This window comes from Chiroxiphia lanceolata, chromosome 1, assembly GCF_009829145.1.
Source record: "Chiroxiphia lanceolata isolate bChiLan1 chromosome 1, bChiLan1.pri, whole genome shotgun sequence".
NCBI lineage: Eukaryota > Metazoa > Chordata > Aves > Passeriformes > Pipridae > Chiroxiphia > Chiroxiphia lanceolata.
Window position 1 is genome coordinate 63,642,459 of NC_045637.1, and position 25,128 is coordinate 63,667,586.

General features: G+C 36.8%; 1 protein-coding gene and 1 long non-coding RNA gene across 2 annotated transcripts in view; both read right to left on the reverse strand.

Annotated features, from left to right (window-relative positions):
* The window catches only part of CTNNAL1 (catenin alpha like 1), a 59,677-nt gene that overhangs the window by 5,565 nt on the left and 28,984 nt on the right, over nucleotides 1–25,128 (reverse strand). Inside the window, 12 exon segments of the mRNA XM_032681560.1 lie at nucleotides 360–429; nucleotides 432–507; nucleotides 599–649; nucleotides 3,895–3,932; nucleotides 9,906–10,056; nucleotides 10,350–10,442; nucleotides 11,990–12,148; nucleotides 15,615–15,701; nucleotides 17,577–17,777; nucleotides 18,783–18,953; nucleotides 19,261–19,350; nucleotides 21,552–21,671. Coding sequence (XP_032537451.1) covers nucleotides 360–429; nucleotides 432–507; nucleotides 599–649; nucleotides 3,895–3,932; nucleotides 9,906–10,056; nucleotides 10,350–10,442; nucleotides 11,990–12,148; nucleotides 15,615–15,701; nucleotides 17,577–17,777; nucleotides 18,783–18,953; nucleotides 19,261–19,350; nucleotides 21,552–21,671 — 1,307 coding nt within the window.
* On the reverse strand, nucleotides 3,939–9,281 carry LOC116783754. Its single transcript, XR_004355815.1, has 3 exons — nucleotides 9,269–9,281; nucleotides 8,989–8,994; nucleotides 3,939–4,385 (listed from the first exon to the last, which is right to left on the reverse strand). It is a non-coding gene; the product is annotated as an uncharacterized LOC116783754 (long non-coding RNA).

Sequence of the window (25,128 nt, forward strand, 5' to 3'; positions counted from 1 at the left end):
TCAGAAAGCTAACATTACAAGGGTAAGTTTCAGAACAACCTCTTTCAGTACAGCAAAGATTATATACCTGTGCTTTAATTCCCTTGATTTTCAAAGTATTTATGAACATACTTCTTAAAATGTTTTCTGTCCCCAAGAGATATGTAAATAGACACGCTGCACCCCTTTAACCCCCCCTAATTTTATTACTAAACAGCTTAGAAATTTACAAAAATTATAAAGCTTAAGGATAAAATCAAGTTCATTTCTGAATGGGTCCCAATTATTATACTCCGAAAATGAAACTATCTTCTTTCTTATAACACTGTTAATGCTCTTCTTCCCACTAGAATTTGCTGCATACAATGTAATTACCTGGTAATAAATACATGGAGTAGGCCATACTTGACATGCCTTGTCCATGTTGCACGATCTCATTCTCCTGATCTTCCATTTCTCTGTCTCAGAATCCACATCAGATGTGAGCAGATGCAATTCTAATCCAAGTTTTGCAATTTTTGCCTGTTCCTGTAACCATATTTATGGTACTTGAAAACGTATTCTTCAGACAAGATAAAAATAATAAAGGAATTTTTTTACGAAAATGATGGCATCTTACCTCAGTATCTAGTTTGACTGGCTTTAATGCTTTCAGATTTGCATTATGCTTCTGTTTCAAACAAAAATAATATTTTAAATAAAAGGAATTGGTAATCATTTTACTAACAAATCATAAGAGGTAGCTCTATATTCAGAGGAAGACTTTGCAGGAGAGTTCTAGTGCTTTACACAAAATTCTCAGTAGAAACTGAGAACCTGTTCTGTCTGTCCTCCTGAAATTGGAATGTGCAAACAGCATCTGTGCCCTGTAGATGCCCTGAAATTTCAAGGAAAAGATCTCTTCCACAGTTCTTGGACTCCACTTCCTAATGCAGTACAATCTCTTCCCCTACCCTCTAAATCTTCAATAATACTTGGAACTAAACAGTCTCGATCAAGTGCTCCTGCACTGATATTTCCATCATCAAAGATGACATATGTAAGAGGGAAGTTGATTTGGCTAGTAGCCAGCTGATGTAGGCTCCAACTCATGTAAATACTAGTGTAGCTCATTATTCTGTGTCCCTTTGTTGAAATAGCTGGTAACAAATAGCGACACTTTGATTTTTTCATGGGTTTCCTTCTTTTATTTAAGTCATGAACTATTGAAAATACCAGTCTGTCTGCAAGCCAAATACTAGCTCAGATTAAACAATAATTAGTGCAGTGCTTGCCAACTGCATGACACACTTGTGCAGGAATACATAATTTGTTTCAAATTAATTTGCAGTTCCTGGCTTTAACATTGTGTGCTGGTGCTGTCACTGTGCAAAGACAGCAAATACTAACAGATGTGAGATCCACAGTCCACGTTCAGAAACTGCACTGGATTGCAGAGGAATAGCAAGTACAAAGTTGGTGTCCTAACCTGGGAGAGGTGTGAGACAGAGGAAGAGGATGGATGATTTCTGAGGAGGAGAGCAGGACTGAGACCCTTGTCTGAGAATCTGAAAAAAGCTGCTGTATTCATTAGTGGGAGTACTTGGGCAAATTAAGCTCAGTAATGCCTGAGGGGGAAAAAACCCCCAACACTGGTCATTGTGAACAGCATCAGAAATTAAGCCCACTGGCACCATCTCCATCTCTCACTTCAGGAGTCTGAGCAAAAGTAAAATACTACTACTGAATTTCCTACTGCAATTTGGTGCTCAGTTTAGCTTTCATTCCATTTCTCTTTTTCCATCTTGAAATGTTTAAATGTTCTGAATCTTATGAATGTCTCCCCTGATTAGGCACTGTAATTCTGCCTATGTATTAGAAATGCTGATCTCATATTGAAAGATTTAGCACAAAGGGTAATAACTGATACTCTCAATTGTGATTTAACTATATTGCATATTAGAGATGCAGTTTAAGAAATGCTGGTTTTAAGGCAGCATCTTAAAAGAAGAAAGGAAGACAAAACCAAACTGAATTTGCATGTAAACACAAATTTTGTGCTAGAAGGTATCACAAATATTTAAGGTGCAAGAATGAAGGGTACTCAAGAAAACCAGCCCTCTAGCACAGGTTAAGCTTTTCTATCCACAAATAACTAAAGAAATCTTGTAATGTTTTTGTAGTTTCTCCACTCTAGAGTTCACTTGCATTATTTGAATACTACGATTGTTAAAAAGCAGACAAGTCATTCTGCTTTTAAAACACGATTTGACACTTAATACTATAGAGAAAAAAATATGCCCATGCAGTAAGCACACACATGAGTCAGCACTGCTGCTCTGGTCCTCAGCTACGCATAATCTGGGATGCCACTCATTACCAGCAAACAGCACAGCTGCATTAAACAGATGTAACAAAATATGTAATCTAATTAGATCGACAGGAACAACATGGCTCTGTGCAGGGACAGCGTGGTGTTAGCCAGGCACAGAAGGCCTCTGTGCTGACAGTAGGGTGAGAAGAGGCACTACTGAGCATAACAGCACTGGGAAGAAAGCAGTTCCAAAGCTTAATGCATCAGTTAGGCAAAGAAGTTACTCTGTGAAGAGACTCTAGTGTCTTATGGAAGTAATCTACATCTCCTGTCTACTTTCGAACTGTGCATTTATTTAATTCCCCCTCAATGGTAAGTATCTTACAAAACTCAAAAGAAGGCAGCAACTTTCAGAGAATAGCAATGCAGAACTGTTTAAATCCTGGGCACAAATTTTTTATCCAGAGTATTTTAAAAGGCATATGAATCAACAGGTGGAAATCTGACTTCAAATTTCTCTTTAAATTTTGGCTGAAGTCTAGGAGCTATGTAGCTTCTAGACAGTGAAGGACAAAAGCCCTATCAAAAGTCACTGAACCAGTCTGTTTGCAGTTTCAATATTTAGTTCCCTAACTGTGGAATTCACCCATGCTCATGCAGCCAAACATTATATTCTATTTAAATCTGCAGATTGGGTTGATAATGTATGAGCTTTTCTCTTCTTCTTAAGGGTCAGAAGTAGTATTGTGTTTGAAGTCACAGAATTGCACAACAGAAGACACAGAGACATTTCACACCCAAATTCCTGAACACAGGGGATCATTTCACACCCAAATTCCTGAACACTATGGGTTAAGGAAAGAAAGCATGGAGAGAAAGAAACAAGCTAGAGCTTACTGTACTTTCTGAGATCATTCTTTCCTTTTTTCCTACCCATGAAAAGATTCAGTTCGTAGCAAGTGAATGAAATGACTGATGACATGATACTAACAAGGTTTAGAAGGTTTCCTAACATACAGATGCTCGCAGAAAGAATGTAGTATCAATTATAATCAGCTAAGGATATTCAATATCTCACATCTAAAACTGGATATTTGGTGTAACTTTTTTCTCTACATTAAACACACTTAAGATCACAGAAGGAAACAAGAACCCATTATCTGAAGAGCCTACAACAGGTTCAGATGTCCATTTGTTCCAAATAGGTCAACTTGGGCTACAATGTTAAGTCTTGGTAGTCTTTTTTTTTTTTTTTTTAAATTTCAGTATGTTGAAGCATATTCTTACTGTTTAATAGCAACAATGCATCTTTAAATTATATAGCATGACAGCAGAGGTATGTGATAAGAAATGTCATATTAATGAACTTTAATTAGGAATTAAAGTTCATGTACAATCAAAGTGATTAAAGCACATTACATAACTAGTTACCTTAGTCTTCAGTCTGTTTATTATTCATTTAATAAACTGACAAAGTTTGGTATTTTACTGTCAACCATCCATCCGTCCATTCAGGACTTGTTACCAAGGTATTGCTATGTCCCCATCAAGTTGTGATACAGAAAATTCAAACAGATAAAAGCAGATATAAAGTAAATGCAACGAACCCAACAGCAACTTACCCCTGGTCTGGGCAGTGACAGGTAGACACGCTTCTCTCCTATGAAGAACACACAGGTTTATTCCAAAATTTGTATACAGATTTTAATCAATGGGATCAAATGCCTTACTTCATCCATCCTTAAATTGCAGTACTACAAAAGCAAATTACTTACCTGTAATTTCTCCTCTCTGAATATTGCAGATCTTCTGTCTCATGCTTTCAGAGAGACAGCCCAAGAGCTCTGTACTGTTCAGATTTTAGCTCCCCAGCAACTGGCAGTTAAGAAAGCTCTCTGAACAGTTTCCCCTCAGTAATATTTCTAGTCCCTTGCTTGTATTCCATAGGGAGTAAAGCAACTCTCTCCAATGACTCACTATTTACCTGCATTCATTTGTTGCAAAGTATAGAACATGCAGTGGTAGCTCCATGCAAGGCTTGTCTTGGCATGGGTTGTATGGTCTAAAATTTGAGTAGACACTGCCACTGGTAAGAAATATATAGGCAGGTTTTCTAAAAAAAACCCTCACGTTGTACTGTACTATATGTATCCCACATGCATTGTATTTTATAAAGAAAAGAAGTTCTACTGCATTTACACACTTATTCAACTGTTTCTTGTATCACTGGGAGCCTCAAATATTCCAAATCTGAGCAAAACAAACAGGAAAAAAAAATCCTTTACGTGCTACCTAAAAGTTCATAAGAAAGATTTTATTGAAAAGAAGGGAACAGAGGCCTGGGCTAAAAGCCTAGGATTAGAGCTTCAGCTACCGGAAGCCTATATGATCTATGAAGACTCTACATTTATTGCAATAGATTCAGGAGAGGAAAAGCTGCTAAACCAAATTAAACTAAATAACAACCTTAAAAGCTAGTAAGAATAAGATTTTACTCAAAAAACCCCAAGGGTACTATAATGGATGTCACTACCAGGTTTACACAGAGATGATGCTCTCAACAAAGGATGAGCAACAAACCCTCTACAGTCGCTACTTCCTCAATCTTGTATCAGCTTCTGGAGAAATTCCATTGTGAGTCCTCAGAAGACAGTTCCTTTGTGCATTCATGATTTTTGAAAGCATGCCCTTTATCTCCTGACACCACAGAAAGATTGTGAGCTCCATGTCTAGGCAACCGATTCCTAAAAACAACTTTTAGGACGTTGACAAGTGTCCTCCACCCTCCTGATAAATATGAAAAATGTAACCTTACTTTCTAAGATCACCTCTTCCCGTACCCAGTTTTACAAAAGATGAATGAGCTATCAGGGAACAAGCTGCCTAACTATTTTTTTTTTCAGAATGCAGAGTTCTTCAGATATTAATTGCCCAAACATGTATCCGAGCAAGATTTCTCCCTAAAGACTGATACAAATTATGAGAAGTGATTTACAATATCCCATGTATCAAAACATCAGCTAAAGGGCATGTAAGAAAGCATGTAAGACATACCAAGAACAAAAGCTAACTTGTAATTTTAAAATGCTGCAGCATAAAAGATCTCCTTTGGAGCTATGTCAAAACTTGTGCCTTGTTAAAAAATAAGTTCAAACACAAAAAGATTTGACATAATAAATGGAATACAAATGCATACTGAGAAGACATGCTTCTCACACACAAAAGGTCAACATTCAGAATTACGGAAACCAAACAGAAATATGTAGCAAACAGAAATAAGAAAAAACCTTGCCTTTGCTCTTGAAGTAATTCCCATTATTTGGCTTTGCAAGGTTTAGTTGCTCATATTCATTTAGATGATTATATTCAGAACGAAGAAGGATCTTACTATTTATATCTTGGGACAATTTTTAAAAAACCCTAAAAACCAAAAAACCATGCAAACAAAAACCACATCTCACTGGACTCACAGATACAGGACCTTTCAAAAGAGCAGATCAACTCAAGGCAGAGATAATTCTACTTAATCAGAAAATACTTAATTACATCAGTATAATCACAGAACTTTCATTTCATTAACAGAATACATATATATAATTTTTCAGGTATTTAATTTCCTTAGTATGTGTGTCAGATCTTGCTATAATAATATGAGGCTTTTTGCCACATTATGATCTTTCAATTTATTTGAGTCTGTCTTTGCTTTCCTAATGCATTTTCTCTAACATGTTTTTCCTTTTTTAATTTTTTTTAACTTATAATTTATTTTTATTTCTTCTTGTCTTCCAATTTTATGCTTTCTATTAGTTCCAATCATGTCTTTCCCTCCAAAGTGCATCTATTTCAACTTCCAAATCCTGCTTTTCATGTCACTTCTTCTCTGAGAGGACAGTAGCATGCCTGCTTCACTCTTCTTTCTAGAATTCAAATTTCTTCATTCTGAAATTCTGATCTGTATTGCCAATTCATCAACTACAACCCTCCCAAATCGTCACGGTCATTTAACTCTTCGCAAATCAAGTGGGCATAACAGAAGAGGAGAGCAGAAAAGTAAATTATCTTCATAAACCATTCTCTCACTTCCAACCAAGTTATAAGGGAGCAATCAGAGAATTATTTATATTCTTATCCAGCATGTTGAAACCAAACTGTTAGAAAAGAAAGAGACTGGCTGATATCCAACAGCTTGGATATCTGAGAGGTACTTCTGTCAAGTGATCCATCTCAAAGTACAGGAGTTTCAGAGTTAAGTATCAAAGCTAAAGAAACAAAATGATCCTGCCTGGGGAGAACCAAACCTTCCAGCTGGCAGGAGCCTCCCTCTTGAGGAGCCTGTCACTCTCCTCAGCCCAGAGCAGATACACTGACACTGAGGAGAATGGGCCTCACCGCTGGATTAACAAGTGGTTTAGGACTGAGTAAAAGAGGGACAACTCTACCTCCCCATACAGTTCTGCACAGCACAGAAATGTTTTCAAAATACACATGAGGGTTACTGGGCTGTGGCGTCTCACCAACCTCCCCTACCCCAACATGCCTGTGTGCCCTGCTCCCTAAGACAAGCCCATTTAAATTCGGGCATGATCTGGTGTGATTATATTAAAATTGAGTAAAATACTGCTTCACTTTCAAGCTAAATACAGCCCTCTATCCAAGTGAGTTTTGAACCTCAGTATGAGAAATACCTCATTTGCTGTTAAGAAAAAAAATTGGATAAGGAGCTATGCAATTGCTTGTAAAAATAAAGAAATTAGTATAAACAACGTCAATCCAGTATAATCCGAAAAATGCTTATTTTATTTTTTGTGTCCAGCACATTTAGTCACCATTCAATTTTGCATCTCAAGCTGTATTCTGAACTCTCTAACAAGCCAAACATTTCAATTGGTAGTACAAAAATACAGGTTTTTAAGCTGAGGAGAAAAAAAAATATATACCTCTTACTGTAATTCTATATTTTGTTACACACAATCACAATTTTACTAGGAATAAAGCACTTGATATATTTTAGTCTTTAAAATAAAGACACTTTTAGCAACCTCAGCATTAAGACAAGTATCATGAATTACGAGAAGAATAAAGTCTTATGAAATAGTGAAACTTCACTGTGTTCAGAGGCAAAAGTTTTGTGGATGTCACTCTTATACTCTCTTAGCAAACGAATATTTTAGTGTCATTTATTTACTGGGTCACCAGTTGTATTTTCTAGGAGACTGCCCAAAGTGTCAAGGTAACTTTAGGGTATTTCTGGTAGCAAAGAGTGGGACTACTGGGGGACAAGGGGGTTCCTCCCCACTTTTTTTTTTTTTTTACTGACAAGGGTCAATTTGAAGTCCAACAAGAGAAAACAAGCAAACAAAACCAGATTAGCTCACAATACAAAGGAAAACTTTGTAAAAGATGGGTGGATATAGGAGACCAAACTACTTCTAAGGAGATAACTGATGGCTAATATGAAACAAATCAGATTCAGAGAGAAGGCCCCTACTAGGCTGGTCCAAAAGACAAGGAAAATGGAGACATGATCTCTTAAGCATTGTTTTGGCAATGCAAGGCCTAATGTACCTGAGGCCATATAGAGAACATAAGCTACGCTTAGTATCTTACCAGTGGTGGTATCAGAACTGCTGAAAGACTGAGGAAATGAGATGCTAATAAAAACAGACTCATCTGGCTATGCCAAACAGGAGAAGGTAGTCTTCACCTAGCTCTACGCATGAGATAGCCTCCAATTTGAACCTATCCATTTCTTTTCTCTCCTTCAAGCAATGACATTGGGTTGCCCTTGTGAAATGATGCTTTAAAGAAAGTGGAAAGTGCCATTTATGGGAAATGCGTTATCTGCCATCAGTAGCCCCAAAAGAAAGTTACTAACTACAGAGGAAGCTGGGCACCTCACATCAAGAACAATTTGTTTGGAGAGCCAAGTATATGCTTTGCTGTGGCTGCATGATTCTCATCCTATTATTTTTAAATATAGCAATATAGATATGTATGCACACACGCACAGATAGATATAAATACATAAAAAGGTTACCATTCAACCCTGCTAGACCACTGTATGAAAAAAAATCAGATACTGCATTATCAGCCCTAGAAATTCCAAATGTATTCTAACACATTAATAATAGAGCAATATCATAATTTAAGTTTCATTTTATAAAATATTATGTTTAAAGAAAGTATGTCCCTGGTTCCCAAAACAAACCAAAACCTGCTGAATGTTAAAAGGTCCATAAACAGAATCTCTGACTGCTACACATATTTATGTGGCATTCCAGACCAAGGTGGAAGAACAAGTAGGATAACAATCACGTATTTCTCAAAAGTCTCAAATTCCCAATAACCTGTGCTACACACAAGTATTGTAAACCCACCTAGAATTTCAACATATGTTTCCCTTCTAGAAATCTTGAGGCTCAGGCACACACTCATTTAGCAACCAGCAGCAATAATTTAAAATATTACACTCTGTGGCTGGTTGCTACTGTGCTCACAATGCTGGCAGAAAAGAACTGCTTACACAAAAAATCAGGTACAGAAAGTTAAACTGACAAAATAAGCTCCAAAAATGGAAAAAGGTCTCATGTTAATAGGTCTCACGTTAATAGCAAGATGAAGTATTGTATCACTGATAAAGTGTCATCTAACCTGAATAAGGATTTACTTTTTCTGTATCTTAGATACAAAAAATTAAGTCCCTGTATTTAACTAACTCTAAACTTTAAAACCTGAGCAATTCTCTTAAAAATACAAGACATTCAGTATTATTATATATTACATTCTATCTGTATGCAGTTATACCTTAAAGACTGAAACAAACACATAGCTGGAAGAAGTATGACAGACTACACTAAAGACATAATCTGGAAAATATGATGTTGGACAAAAATGAAAAACAAAATGTCTTCCATTTTAAAGGTAAATTATCCTGTGCTAAAAGTAAACACAGAATTTTCTCCTTAAGATTCCAAGCTTTTCTTCTACATGTTGTACAAATACCAATAAACTTACCAACCAGAGCAAATATCCCAAGATTGTGCAGAGTCGTCAAAGATTCCATCCAGGAGGAAGGACAGCAGTTTAAAAATCAAATAACTACATTCACTACTTTATGAAGTGAATACAAGGCAAGCTGACAGTATAGAATAATATGAGATATGTATTGCCCTAAAATACAGGAAATTAATTAAACATGTCACACAATTTAAGTTGTATCTTGACTCTCATGAGCTGATATGTCTTAGACAAACCAAAAGGTGGGATGAAAGCCCTACACACCTAATATCTGGACACTGGTGGCAAAGAGCTGTGTCTAATGCATTTGTGTCCTTTCAACAGTTCCATCTGATTTTGCTAGAACTAACCACAGTGCAGAAAGTTAAATATACCTAATCGAACACAAAACCAGACTTGTAAATTTTTGGCTGCTTTTATTTGAAAAAATCCAGTAAGCAGCCTGATTCAACATCTATACAAAACCAATATACATGTGTATTGATACCTAGATCCCACAGGATGTGGAACTGTTTCTTGCACTCTTAAGAAAACAGTATTTCCTAAATCACACTTAAAATTCTTAGATTATGTGTTTTGAAAACTACATTTTTCTATTTCCACACAGCATTCTTACCTCGTCTTCCTTCAAATACATCATTGATTTCTCTCAACAATAAAGACATGTCACTCAGTTGAGACTCCCATGCCTCGCAGAACACCTCAAGGTTTTCTTTTGCAATCTTGCTAGATGGGTGTAATGCCAGTGTTTCTGCAGCAGAAATTATCTGGACAGAGAACAAAGCATTTGCTATTGCAAGTCCTAGTACATAGCGTTCCACATGAATTCACAGGCAAAACACAAAATTAAACTGCTACTATTATGTCTTTGTAGTGTATTCATCTGACATTTACAGGCTTGGTGATCTTCTTTGTGCGTTCTTTTAGCTGCTACCCAGCATTAAAGTGTAATTCCTTCTTAGAACTGCTTTCAACATTATATTTCCAAAAAATTCACACAAGTAATTTTTATTGATGTATTATGTTTAGTAGAAGTGGTCAGTTTGAAAGCTAAACATACCTGTGGGCCAGTGACCTGAAACGTGTCTTCTGCATGTATGCAAGTAATCTCAAGGGGCTCAGTTCCAGAAACATGCCTCAATAAGCGACACATCTAGATTTTTTTTAAAAAAATATGAAAGAATGGTAAAAACATGCTTTCATTAGTAGTGAGAAAAGATGTACATGCAAAAACCCACACAAACAAAACTTCTGACAGTCCCAGAAACTTACAAGGAACCACACAGCTGGGTGTTTCTCATGGAGCATTTACAATAAAAATTCTGACTTGGAAGGTGTAGAAAACCACTAAGAGAAACACAATTCTTAATAAATAAATTAAAATGAAACAAAAACAATTTGACATATTTGTGACATAATAAAACTGAAAGCAATCACACATGTATAGAACTTGGAAATATTGTAGCCTAAATAATTTCACCAGAGCAGGCTTATTCAGCAATTAGCAATGATGTGGAAAATGTAGGCTTTCATCATCCAGGGGACTGAATTATATTTGAGCAAATCAGCATCAAATTAGTTTAGAGAAGTAATACTGTTTCCTTTCACAGTAAGCTAACATCCTTTTTTTTTTCTTCTTCATTAAGACTAAGAGTGAACTTTTGCTCAAGAAGGAACATGGAATTTTTCAGATCAACAGGATTTTCTAAGACAGAGACAGCACTTATGAAACCTACTGCACTGTCCATCAGAAATGCTCACATGCAAACACTAAACCTCATGGTTATGACTGAAAAAAAAAAAATCAGTGTCTCACTGGAACACTAAACAGTCACAGATAAAGGGGACATTAAAACTGAAACCAAAAATTCACAGCATTGATCTGCTAGTCCTGGAAGTTCAAGGGTATTGCTTCTGTTTATTCATACTTCCTCAAGCCCTGTATAATATATTTTTTTAGAAATTAGTATTAGATACCACGCAAGTACAGCTGCTGGCTTTCATGACCCATATTTCAGATCAAAGTGATCTATCTTTGTATGTCTCCTACTTGTACAGGTACCTTAGCTCACAGTAACAAGGTACAGGTGGCAGACATCCTCTCCACAGCCACTCCTATAAACCACTATGTCTCAGTACTCAGAAGTCCTCTTTATTCACGTGTGAATACTACCATACAAAACCAGAAATGCATCAGTCCATGGAACATACAAACTGCTTTTCATGAAGTAGAAAGATTTCCTGTGGCTTTCTTGACTGACACAAGACCTTCAAAATGGTCAAATTCACTGAATTAAGAAACTTTACCATATAATTTCCAGCATTATTGTATATTTGGATTCAGATGCATCTATTGCTAGATGCCTCCTGCTTGAAAGAAAAGGGTTATCATCTCTTCTTAGATCTAGAAACCCATTTTTTTGTTAATATTTTAGACTCGACATATACATACAGATTGAGTCTAGATCCAGGAGGAGAACTGGGTACAACTGAATATGCTTTCTACAACACCTGTATGCCACAGTGACACCTCTGGCTCAGACCCTACCGAGAACAATACAAAATTCAGCAACATACCAGGAAAACAAAATAAAAAAACCCCACTAACACAGACCAAAGCCTTCTTAAAGAACAGACTGATGCAAATCCAGCCACTCATTTTCTAAGTGTCTTACACAATGAAAGGTGTTGTGAACTCACCTCAACAAGTTGTTCTTTCTGCTCTGATAGTTTGCAAGTATATTCTGCTACAGCTTCAAGATTTCCTTCTACTCCTGTGATTTTTAATGCTTTGAGAACCATATGATCTGTATGGTATTTTAGAAGATCTGCTGCCAAAGATGTTGCGGCACTGTGGACCTTGAGTAGCATTAAAAGGAGAGAGAAACCATGGAAGGAAAAAAATTAATTCAGTACGAAGTCAAACAAACTTAAAAGACATACTGATTTTTCCAAGAAGCAAAATTTTACTGCTATGAAAGCTCATATACAGCTTGCTTATTATCCTGGGTTTTATTTCTTCTATTACTATTCAAAGTACAAAGGTAAAATGCACGGCACTAAAAAAAACAACAAACCAGCACAAAACAATAAAACTCCCCAAAAAACAGAACAAAAAAAAAAAAAACCAAAACCAACAACCCCGCAATCAAATATGGAGGGAAACAAAACAGCAGCTGGGTAAAGTGAGGACATGAAGTTACCACACTGCTGCTTTCTGATTATGTTACAGATAGGGAAAAAACAGGTGCATGAACCTGTGGGTCACCAAGTTCAGCATAAGCAAGGAACAATGTCCACTGCACTTTTCATAAAGAACACACATTAAACTGTGTGAATCAGACTGAAGCCACACAACGTATGAATTTATAATACCTTAGAAATTAGAATTATCAGTGGTGCAAAGAAAAGCTTGACAATTATATAGCTTGTGACACAGCCTTAGGAAAGTAAAAGTCACCTTTTCTACAAGGAGATGGGTCTTGGAGAAGTCTCAAACACTCACACTACCAAGAAGAAAGGAGAAAGTTCTCCTTTAAACACATCCCTAAATCCAGACACACTTTCAGACCCACAGATGTGCTGAAATTGTGCTGTAAAGGACTCTGCTTGACAACAGCTATCAATGACAGCTGCTGCTAGTTCTAGTAACCAGTCAGGAGGTTTACCTGTGCCCTTAAGAACAGAGGTAAAACCAAAACAGCAACCTCTTTAGAAAGAGAAGAGTACTCTTATGCTTGTAAGACTATTATGAGTCTTGTAATATTGCCCTCACTTTGCTAGACTACACTGAATATAGAACAACTTGGCTGTTCAAGGAAAAAGTATTTTTCAAGCTCTTACAAATGCAATGAGCTTGAAATTGATGCTGTAGAGAAGGGAATGTTTACTGTAATGATATGCTGGGGGTTTTATTTCATTGGACTCTATTTATTTTTACCCCTTTCCCTTGGCAGTACAGTGTACCCAGAATTAACTTTCTCTGGATTTGTTTTTTAATTTCACAAAAGATAGCTGAATTATTGCCTCAAAACCTGCTGCAACTGTTTTTAGAGAGGAAAGAAAACAGCTATGACAACCTGCTATAAACTATTTATATAACATTGCCTGTATGGCATTAAAAATTAGCACAAACCACTAATCTCAGAAATGAAGTCAGCTCTGAAGAAAGGATATGTAAAAGGCTTGTAATGTTGAAGTAGGAACTGGCAATTCTCATTTATTTATAGGCTACATAGAGATTCCCTTTTCATTAGAGATTCTTTTCATCATGATCTAAGACAGAAACATACTTCTAGTTAATGCTGTCTCTGATCATTAGCAGGAAAATCATCCCAAGGAATGAATGTAATTTTCGTTTCTTCCATAAAGAGACAGAGATGGGAAAGAACTACTTTTAACAAGGCTGTCTTGTGTTCTCAGCCACTCAGTCTCTCAAAAGCTTTTTAATTAGTCATAATACTTTCATTTTACCAGTGAGATCCTGGTTGCTGACTGATACACTGCAGCACCCCAAGTCAGACTGTCCTGTCAGTCAGTCCTCCTCAGCCATGTAAAGAAGCATGGCTACTTTGGGATCAATTCAATCACTACAGAGAGAACAACAAAAATGACATAATACTCTAAACTTACTTTAAGCATAGCATCAATCCTGTGCATTTTAAAATGGCTCTTACTAAAGCAAGCTTTTCGACTCTATAAGTCAACAAAGCAAATAACAGAGGACTTAGGATTTGTTGGCTTAGAAATCCACACCCACTCAATTTGCTCCACAATTCCTAAAACAGCGTGCTATGTTTTCACCTGCATTGCTTTTAATATGGAGCTACATCACAGGGCACAGGTAACCTACCATTTTGTATTTTATGCCACCTCTGTTAGCTGGTTTACAGAAGATAATTTTCTATTTTTGTCATCTGACAAAGTTCTTTAACTTAAGTGTGGTACATGTGTAGTCTTTGCTGCATGACATTTTCATAAATATAAACCTGTGATCAGGATGGTGTGTTAACATTTACATTTACAGAGCTGCAAGAAAATACAAGATATTAATGATTTCTTCCACATACCATATTCCAGCCACCTGTGGCTTTACGATCTATGAAATTACACAGATGCATACTAATCTGACTGGGAATCATCCCTTCTACCCCATTCTACCCCAGGAATGATGTTACTCAAAAATGATAATCTTACAGTTAAAGCAGCTGAATGCCACTTTGGAAAAGCTCTGTGACTGAATTCCTACATAATGGTGACCACATCACAAACTGCTAATCAAAGAGCACAAATTATGTACCCTCCACTTTCTGGGAGCCCAACATGCTGCCTAAAAGCAGAAGTGCAAAGCACTTTACTGAAACTGAAATGGATTCAAAGCACTGTTTAAATCTTCAGGACAGCTGCAGGAACTGTAATCCAGAAGACAAAATTTCTCATTTCATCTATATTAAAAAAAAAGGAGCATGATTTTTTGAGCAGTTGAGGTTTTCCAGTTACAGCAGCTGACAGCTCAGCCTAATAAGTTCACCATGCTTCCCTAAGATCTTTGCAGTGCTCTGTGTTGAAACCCTCACTGTTTTAGTCTTCATTTCTCCATCTGTTTAAAAGAACAGTAATTTGAAGCAGTTGAAAAGATATCTCAATGATCTGCAAATATTCAGGAAGCTGCCAGAAATCGGTAATTCTGTATTTGACTCAAATCTGTGCAACAGATAAGGCAGTAATGCTATTCCTTACCAGAAAGGGGGAAGACCCTGATCAGCAAATGCAGTCCATCCCATGTACCAAATGAGGCAGCTATTCTATGTGTATATGTAAGCTGACCCCCAGCATATTTGCATTTAGGAAAAGAAACATGATTTACAACAGGCACATACACAGCTGCCAACAGTAGAGAAAAAACTCCGAGTATAAGGCACTGACATAACACATTTCTCCTATAGAAATCAATAGAATAGGTTAAGTACAAACAAACTGCAAATGTAATTTATTGATTTAGGTGCACACTACAAGAAAAAGTATTTAAAACAGTGACACACAAATCCCAAAGGAAACTTTGCCTTTACATTTAAAGCAATGATTATATGCATAGTACTTACTTCCAAACACTTCTTTTTTGTCAGTTAGCAATGAGCCCATGTATCCAGCAGATTTCTAATCAGTAAGGACAGAGAGGATAATAGCTCCCTGATGTAATTCTGATGTAACTACTCTTTTCTATAAATAGATATTAGCCTTTTTGGGCGCAGGATACCATTTTACAACTTCACATATAACAAGTAAAAAATCCAAACTCAATTTATCTTGCTTAAGCTACACTTACCTCTCTTTTGAGTTCATTCATGCACTGGCATGTTTTTAGAATGGCTACTTCCAAGTCTTCCATGAGATCCTTTGTCTTCTGGTTTTGCTACAAGCCCAAGAAAGCAACGAACAAGACATCAGACAAAAACCCCAGCAAAACCCACCTTCATGTCATGTGTCATTAGTTCAAGGAGCTTTAGAAGATGGCCTTTTCCTTCCAGATGAAATGTACTCATTTACACATCCTGTGTATATCCTAAAATTCTTTTATAGAAACATTCGTCACAAAATTAAAACGAAAAATAATAGTGGTTCAATCTAATTGACTGCTTCCATTCAACAGCAATTTATTTCTAAGTCTCGCTGAGCTTTTCTTCAGGAAAAGGATTTCCTTAAGCTTCCCAATTTCCTAAAATCTTCTGTCTAACCAGCCTAGGGTAAAACAAGAGTTTAAGGCTTTTTTTTTTTTAAAATCTTTTAAAATGAAGTGATACCTAAAATGTTATACCAAATGTTCTATATTGAATTATAAAAAGACTCTCAGGAGTCCTTGAGAAAATATTCACCCTCCAATGAAGCTATTGAGCTGAAACTAAATAGCCATTTCAGTGAACTGATGCTATTTTATCTGCTACTGTGTCTTTAGTCACAGCTAGGCTGGGTTATTTATCAATAAAAATACTTTAAAGCATAAGCACACACATGCATGCCCAAGTATCTTCATGGATCATATATATGCATAATCTGGTACAAGGCTCTCATTTCTATCACTTGAAATATAGCATGTAAATTATCTGGAGGTGATCATTTTCCACCAGTAATAAAGCTTAGAAATACCCAAGTGTCCTAGTTTTGCCTGGGATAGAATTAATTTTCTTCATAAATCTGGCATGGTGCTGCTTTGGATTTGTGATAAAAGCAGTGCTGACAACATCGGGATGTGTTAGTTATTGCTGAGCAGTGTTTACACAGCTGCCTACCAGGGCTAACAACCAACACCAAGCTAAACACAGGTTTAGTTTCTATAGTTAAAGGTGTCTATGCAACTAATATTCTATATGTGTCTTGTTTGTCATAACAATATTCTGTTATATCAGTAAGATTTATATGCCCTTCAAACTACACTACCGCGTTAAGAACACTTGACTGCAGTATCTGATTCAAAGAGATAAAAAGGAACAAAAATGCTTTCTCATAAGTAATACACTCAATTAAGTAAGTATCCTATACTAATACACATCTGCCACATTTCAGAATGTTGGTAAGATTTTGTGCTATATGTTTCCCAGAAGCAAGACTGAAAGCAAGTCAGCATCAAAACCAGAAACTGCATTTTCCATCTCTGCTTTTCCTCTCTCTTTTGCATGTACCTTCTATCGTCTTCAAGGAACAAGTAAGACAAATGACAAGAGAGAGGTTTAACATGCTTCTTCTCTAAAAACTCCCATCATTTAAATCATGTTAAAAAAAACCAAACAAAAATAGCTTCTAAGTCTTAGTGTCTCTTCCTCCCTCCACACAATTGAAAAAAACCAAGTCAATTTTTTAGAGTGTTTCCCTTTCCAATAGTTTAACTGTTTTCAATATTCTGTTAAAAACAGGAAACAAAACTGTGGTCACAGCTATGGGATCAAGACAATCGAAATCTCTGAACTACTCCAACAAAATACCTGTTTAAGACTGCACAATGATACTTTGGTTCACTGCCTTGTTTCCAATTACAGCTTCATTAAAATTAGTCTACTGCCACCAGTAGCCTAATTTAGCCGTCAAAGAATCAATGAAGCAATGACACTGGGGCAAGGGGAGGACAGAAGACATGGAAGTTGCAGAAGCACAGAACAAACTGTGGCTTCCTTGATCCAGCTCTCACTGTGAGGAATACACTCGGTTCTCTCTTCCCAGAACAGAAGAAAGACTGCATCAAAAATTTCTTTCCAAAGTAGAGGTGAAAAGATTTACTTTGCTAAAAAGCTCTTACAGCTTGCATCCACACTGAAACCAGCTGCTCTAGTTCCATTTTAGCCTGTTTAGACAGCTCCAAAATGTGTTCTCTGTGCTCATGACTGGTATAGGCAGAGTCTGTGAAGTCTTCTGTATGTTCCAGGATAACTTCCAGCATTGTCGAAAGGTTCTCTTTTGAGAGAAAATAAAGATTCTCACGAAGACCCTCCACCTTATTCTGAAAAAGAAGCATATAAATTCCTTGAGAATTTATGTGATCATACAGTTGCGATGCAAATGCAGAAAGCAGAGGTATCATTTCACATTTTATTTTTCTCCTCAATGCTTTCTTTAGTTATTCACTTATTTTCAAAGTAATTCAACAATCTGCTTGTGCCCAGACCTCCAGTTTGGGGTTTGGGATGATTTCTTTAAAGTGATAATGCCATCAGCAAATTACTGGCCTACCAGGAGTAACAGCAAATACATCATTGTTCTACTGCTGTCAATAAAAAGTTTTTAAGTTTAGTAAGTTTCAGAAATTAGATGTGTATTCCAATTTTGTTTGATCTTTGCACATCCATGTCATCTATTTTCAGTATTTTTCTAAAACTTTGTATGTAGCAAATTGAATACTTTGAGGTACACTGCAAAAATTTCAATTGAATTCTAAAGGGGGAAATAGATAAGTAAATAAATTAAAACAAAGTGACAAGCTCAAAAGCAGTAAGACATGGTGTTCATTAATCGTTCTTAACAGAGTATGAAATTTAAAAACGCCTTTATGAGGAAAAAAAACAACTGAGCTACAAAATAAATTTCAATTCAGAACATTTCCTTTGAATGACAGCTTGCTCTTTGAAATGTTTGTATGAATATTTTTGTCTGCAGTTTTACTAAGTAAGAATTCTTGAACAACAACTATTTTAATGAAGGTCTGATCAGATCCTGATACTTCAGTTTATTCAATGTCAAGGCATCACCTCAACAAAACATTAGAGTTCTGAATGCATACTGATTCAAAAGGAGATGGCAAGTATCATGAGGTGTATTTTGGCAATGACTTTGAAATTATAATCCCTTCTTGTCAGATTCTCTAACATTTTGGGACAGTTATTTAAGTTAACACTGCTGAAGAGATGCAGCTCCACAATTTACATTTAAAACTACTTTTTTTTTTCCTAAAATCCTAGTTACGAGGTACTTTATTGGCTGTAGAAAACAATATAATTTCTACTCTTACCTTGAATTCTTTGATGCCAGAATATATGCTGATGGGGGCCATTTCATTTTCTCCATTTGGTCGAGAGTCCGTTACAATTTCTATTACCTGTTCCAAAGCTAGTCTCATCCGATGAAAAACTCCATCTTTGTTAATACGAGCAGATTCACAGTCTGGATGCCGCAGACAAGTCTTTTTAAAGAAAGTAAAGTAACTATTATGAAAGACTACACATGCAGTATATTGAAATGAAAGCTTCCTATTAAGGCAAGTCTAAGGAATGTGTTAGAATATTATGAATTCTTTCTATTAAACTGCTGTTAAGTAGAATTCACACCCCTACTGAGAATATAAAGGTTTTCTTTACCCATTCTTTACTCTTACACCCTTCTTTAGCACGAAGTTTAAACTGGGGCTGAGAGAGGAGAGTTGGCTATCCTGCCAGATGCCATGCTCTGTGATTTAGCCAAGTCGTGTAAGAGTGCACATACTCACTCACCTTTGAAGCAGTCAGGAGCATCATGGTGCACTTCTCAAGAACAGCCCTAGATGCTGCCATTCTAGCCTTTTTCTTCTCATCCTTCAAATCCTAAACATCAAAAGAAAGAAAATGACCTGAATAATACACAGTATCTAAAATACTAACTGCTTGTGAGACTGCAAAAAGGAAACTTTCTAACAGATGAATGGGATGTGAGAAAGCTTCCCGATGTCTGACAATTACTATTTTCAGCCTAACTCATGATCTAGAACTTGCTTTTCAGAGAGATTTTAATTTATGCATTTATTCTTGGTTCTATTCAATTCAGATTTCAAAGAAGGAAGATCTCAGAGCATGTTATGTAAACTGTTGCTAATTTTGCTATCTTTATCATATAGCATTATTCATAAAACAGAAAAAGGATGGGAAAAGAATACCTGACTGAAAATATTTTCTGAAGTGGGAAAAAGGGTAAGGCAGAGGCAGAGAACACCTGCTTTTCATCATACTGCAGTGAAGGAAATATAAACTAAATCTTTTTTCTACTTGAGTGTTGTATTTGCTACATACCAGTAATAAAGAAAGTCTTGACAGGCTAAAAAAGCAATTCCTCTGTATTGCTCTGCATTGAGTACATAAACTTATCAAGAACTGTCCAGGGAGATGGATATACCTGCAAAACTGAACTAACCCCCCAGCAAAGTTCATCAAAACGGAAGAGTTTGGACTCCACACTGGGATGTAGGGGAAGAGGGCAAGACATGAATCCCTCAGCATATAAGGATGTCTCGCAATAGGAAGAACTTTGAAAGCTACAAGTACAATCTTCTCACTGCTCACAAAGACAGCTGAGTGCTATCTGAGGCAACTGAATGGGACTGGCTGAAAAGGGAACAGTTTACATTAATGTGCCTACATTAAAAAAAAGGCACACAGACAAATCACTGCAGCAATCTGTTTTGACATTTTTATAAAATTTGTATTTAGCAACTACAGAAAATCTTTTAAGATCAAAATCACCACATTAAAAAAAAAAAACCAAACAAAACCCAAAACCCAATCAAACGACAAAACAGTTAATTTCTGAAATTCTGACATCACACTGATAATTCTGATGGCACTCAGGAGTTTCCAGCATACTTAAAAGTACTTTGAGGGATATTTCCTCACAATAGGACTAGCAGTGCCACATATCGGCCTACACATTGTAAACTGAGTACATCAAGAAAGCAGACATAATTTAAAAAGTGGTCATGAAACAGTCTTTCCAAAACAGTCAAGTAGGAAAGGAGGGGAAAGCAGAAGAGGAGTTAACACTGAAACCCCAAACCAGTTGAAAATAGTATCACTTACTAGTAATGCATCTTTCCCTTTTAAAGGCACAACTGCTGTCAATACTTCAGGGGAAAATAGAGTTAATTTCCGAGCAGAGAGTTCATTTCCTTTAATTACATGCAGTTTTCCGAGAAATGGTTCTTCGAGACTGCACATGTACTTAGCAGACTCAGCACACATCAACGGTAAAAGGAAACTCATGAGGCTGGCCAATTGTTTATACAAACTGAATTCTGAAATTTGCTGGATATTAGGGACTCTCTATATCTATACCAAACCCTGGTTCAATTCTGAATAGGGGATTGGATTGCCAAGGGAAAGCAATCTGAGCTCACAGCAGAAGTCTTAAGCCTCACAGCAAACCCTTTATTTACATGGAAGTTGCAGGGAAAAAAGCTTCCTGCATGAATGAAAGGTTTTGATAGAGTAGCTGCATGTGAGAAATAAAAAAATCATTGCCCTAACATAAGAAGGTTTTGACCTAAACCTAGAAAAATATTCAATAATAATAATGAAAAACAAACCCTAACAAGCCACCAAAGCAGATGCTTTATTAGAATCTAAGGACTTCATGTTTGGAATTTTCTAAAATAATGACTCTGCTTTCAAGTCCCTTCGCTGTGTGCACACATCAAATATTTCTGTCAAGTAACAACAGACAAATTCTCTACCAGTGTAAAGAGACAAAAAAGTTAGAGTCAAAAGACGGTGATTGAAACCAAAGGACACCACAAATAACATGCAACCAGGCATCTGGAAGATATGCAGATCAAACAATGCAGTGATATTTCTCAGGCTGAGTTTTAAAATCAAAAGATATACTTTGGGTGGAGCAAGGACAGGTTAGGTTCCAGAGACAGGACACCAGCAATTATTTTGTTTCGTTAATCATCCCAGAAGAACTCAAATCTTTCAGATAATAAGATGAAAATTACACTGTGCAACATCCCTCACAACCTTTTATTAATACTTACATTTTGACGATCTCCAGTTAAATGGGCAAACTCTACCATTTCATTTCCAAACTGGCTGAATATTTGTACAAACTCCTGGAAACTACTAACTTTTTCTAGTTGTTCCATTGTTGCAAGAACCTGCAAGATAAGGGAAAATACCGCAGATCATCAAGGTGCTAAACAGAAAATGTTATTATTAACCTAGGAATACTACTATTTACAGGAACTTCTAAATGGTGTAGTTTAAAATGCATATATTTTGTTACTATTTAAGCATTAATAATTCAACAAATGGAAATCAAGTGTAAATTAATAATCATGCTTCATTCAAAATGAGTAAATCTCTTGTCAGCCCTCAGAAAACATTGTCCTCATTCCTCCCAGTATCAAGACTGACAGTATTACAGGACTCAGCTTCCAGATTTAGGAAAAATGTGTTTTTAAATTTAATATGACAGTAACAAGTGCTTGAAATTAATATGCACATTATATCCGTGTTGTAACTCCCAATTTCAAAGTTCAATTTCAGATGCATAACTTTCAAAGTCTAAAACCACAGTGGCAAAGACAGGTGTTTCAATGGCTCTGTGCACTTAAAAAAAAAGGCAACAGAATTCAACAAAAGTAAACAAAAAAGTCAGAAATTAGTTAATACATAGTTTTATACTATCCGTAGCAATTTTCTCTAACTTTGGAGACTTTTATTAGTTGTATATAAAACAAAGAACTAAATATATCCAAGTTGTATCAAGCTCTTACTCACAATACATTAAAGCATGTAAAATCAGCATTTTTTAAAAACATTCAGCAAAAATTATCATATAGCTTATAAATTACTGAAGTTATCCTGTAAAGTCACTACAATGTGGTTTATAACAGAGATTAACATCAGGGTTTTTCAGGTTAGACTTATACTTGCTAATCTCAAAGTGACCTTTCAAATCCATTAAAAGTCTTCAGAAGGGAAAACAGTCAAAGCAGTTCTTTATTGTTTTTCACACTGGAGATAAGATACCACATAAAAATTCAACAAACTGAAATTTAAAGGGAGAAACTTCAAGTTATTCTTCCTTTCCTAAGCCCAAACTAAAAAAAGCAGTCTATATTCTGGATTATGACAAGCTACTCCCTCTCTGCACTTTAGGCAAACTCTCCTAGAAACACCCGTTCCTTTGTGGTAGAGCAGCTGCTCAGTCTCAGCTATAAACTACATAAAGCAAATGTTCCCCTAAATCCTGTGACTACTGTGGAACTGACTGCTTTATCGTGCCATATTAGACCGCAGTATCTGTCTGAGTATATTATGTTATGCAGCCAGTTCCACAAAGACTGTAGAATAAGGACTTTCCTGATTCAGGTGTTGATGTACAAGTAAGGATGGAGTATCAAGAACTTGGAAGGAAGGCACACAAAGAGAAAGATGTGAAAATAGCAGTATGAGAGTGGAATGAGAGAACCACAGGATTGGGAGAATGAGGATGTAGGAAGGAAAGCACGGAGAAAAGAAAAAACATACAAGTTTAAGTCCAACTTTCTCTTCTAAAAATGGACAAAAGATTAATTATGATCTACTGTTCTTGTTTTAAGCAAGTATAGTATTTCACGAGTATGGTCTTGGTTGCAAACAACTCCGTTACAGTTACCCTAGAGCAAGTGTTTCTCTCATGACAAACCTCATCAACTAAAAATTTCAGTGAAAGCACATGCATTTCCATTACATCTAATAATTCTAGACATCCCAGGCAGAGTTGACATTCCAAGAAACCGTACAGACAGCTCTATATTTGTCTAAAGGTTATTCAAGAAGCTGCTACAATGCAAAATACCTGCGATGTCTTCATAATTTTTCATTTTAAAAGTTCTTCAACAGGGAACACGCAGATAGTAATGAAAATGTACATTTTTAAATACAAGATTAAAAATATGTAACAAAATAAGGCTTTAAGTTCTTACTAATATCTAAATTAGCACCTGGTATTGCACAGCTACGGCTGCAGTATGAATGTTGCCTTTCAGACAGCGGTCGTAGGCTGACAGCACTTCAGGGCACATCCATATTTTGATCCAATCTGCACAGTGCAGCAGCTCCCCCACTACCTGTCACTTCTCTGCTCATTGTTCCGGCACTCCTAACCTGACTGGTGACAGCAAGTGGAGCAAGACCTTAAGCTCACTGATGTAATGACTAAGTCTGATGGACAATGAAACTAATTTTATAAGGCGGAAAGATGCAGGCAGGGACAGAACAAATGCACACAACCTAAGAACACAAGGACAGTATATATGGTGCAGAGGATGCAGAAGCAGGAACAAGATCATTGAGATCATCAAACAGAAGTTGGGTTCTGGAGCTGATCACCACTCCAGAAGATCTCAATCACTTCATCATTCTGTGCAGTTGGATGTCCAACCACTAAGCTGTTTTTCTATCCTTTGCCCTTGGTTGACTCAATTCATATGAGGAAGACGATGATGACAATGAAAATAAAAGGTGTTCAGAAAGTGCTTCAGCAAAAAAAAAAAAAAAGGCAATAAAGTTTAACATTGGGCATTCAGTCTCTAAGATAAAAATGGAGCTGAGATCTTCTGGAACAGTGACCCACTTCAAGAAGCCAGAGTCTGTTCCTGCTGGCAGTACTGATGATCCTACCTTTCCATCCTCTGTACCATATTATACTACACTGTCTCTGAGTATTTGTGTGCACTTCTTAAGTCCCTGCCCATGCCATCCCTCTACCACAACATTTCTTACAGGAAGAACTGCTTTGCTATCCACCATACTGTCTGACACACTTTTCAGGAATGTACTCTATAGAAATCAGGGCATATATAAATATCAGGCCTCTAAAAGACAACATCAATTGTTTAATTAAATAGAGATGTGAATTGCCCTACTGGTACCATAAACAGAAGCCAACTTTCTCAAATATATGCGCACTATGCACAGAAAATGAGAATGTACTAAAACTCAAAAGCTCACAAACACTAGTTGTGTCCTGGAGGCATCAGGCAAAGCATCACCAGCTGGTTGAGGGGGGTGACTGTCCCACTCTGCTCTGCACTGGTGCGGCTTCACTTTGAATATTGTGTGCAGTTTTGGGCATGACAAAATAAAAAAGATATTAAGCTCTTAGAGAGTGTCCAAAGGAAGGCACTGAAGATGGTGAAGGGCCTCGAGTGGAAGCCATATGAGGAGAGACTCAGGTCACTTGGTCTCTTCTGCCTGGAGAAGAGGAGATCGAGAGGAAACCTCATTGCAGTCTACAGCTTCCTCTTGAGGGAAAGTGGAAGGGCAGGCACTGATCTATTCTGTCTGGTGACCAGTGACCCGAGAGAACGACATCAAGCTATGTCAGGGGAGCTTTAGGCTGGATATTAGGAAAAAGTTTTTCATCCAGAGGGTGGCTGGGCACTGGGACAGGCTCCCCAAGGAAGTGGTCACAACACCAAGGCTCTCTTGAGTTCAAGAAGTGTTTTGACAAAGCACGCAGGCACATGGTGTGGTTCTTAGGGTTGTCCTGTGCAGGGTCAGGAGTTGGGCTTCCATGATCCTTATGCATGATCCTTGTGAGTCCCTTCCAATTCAGGACAGTCT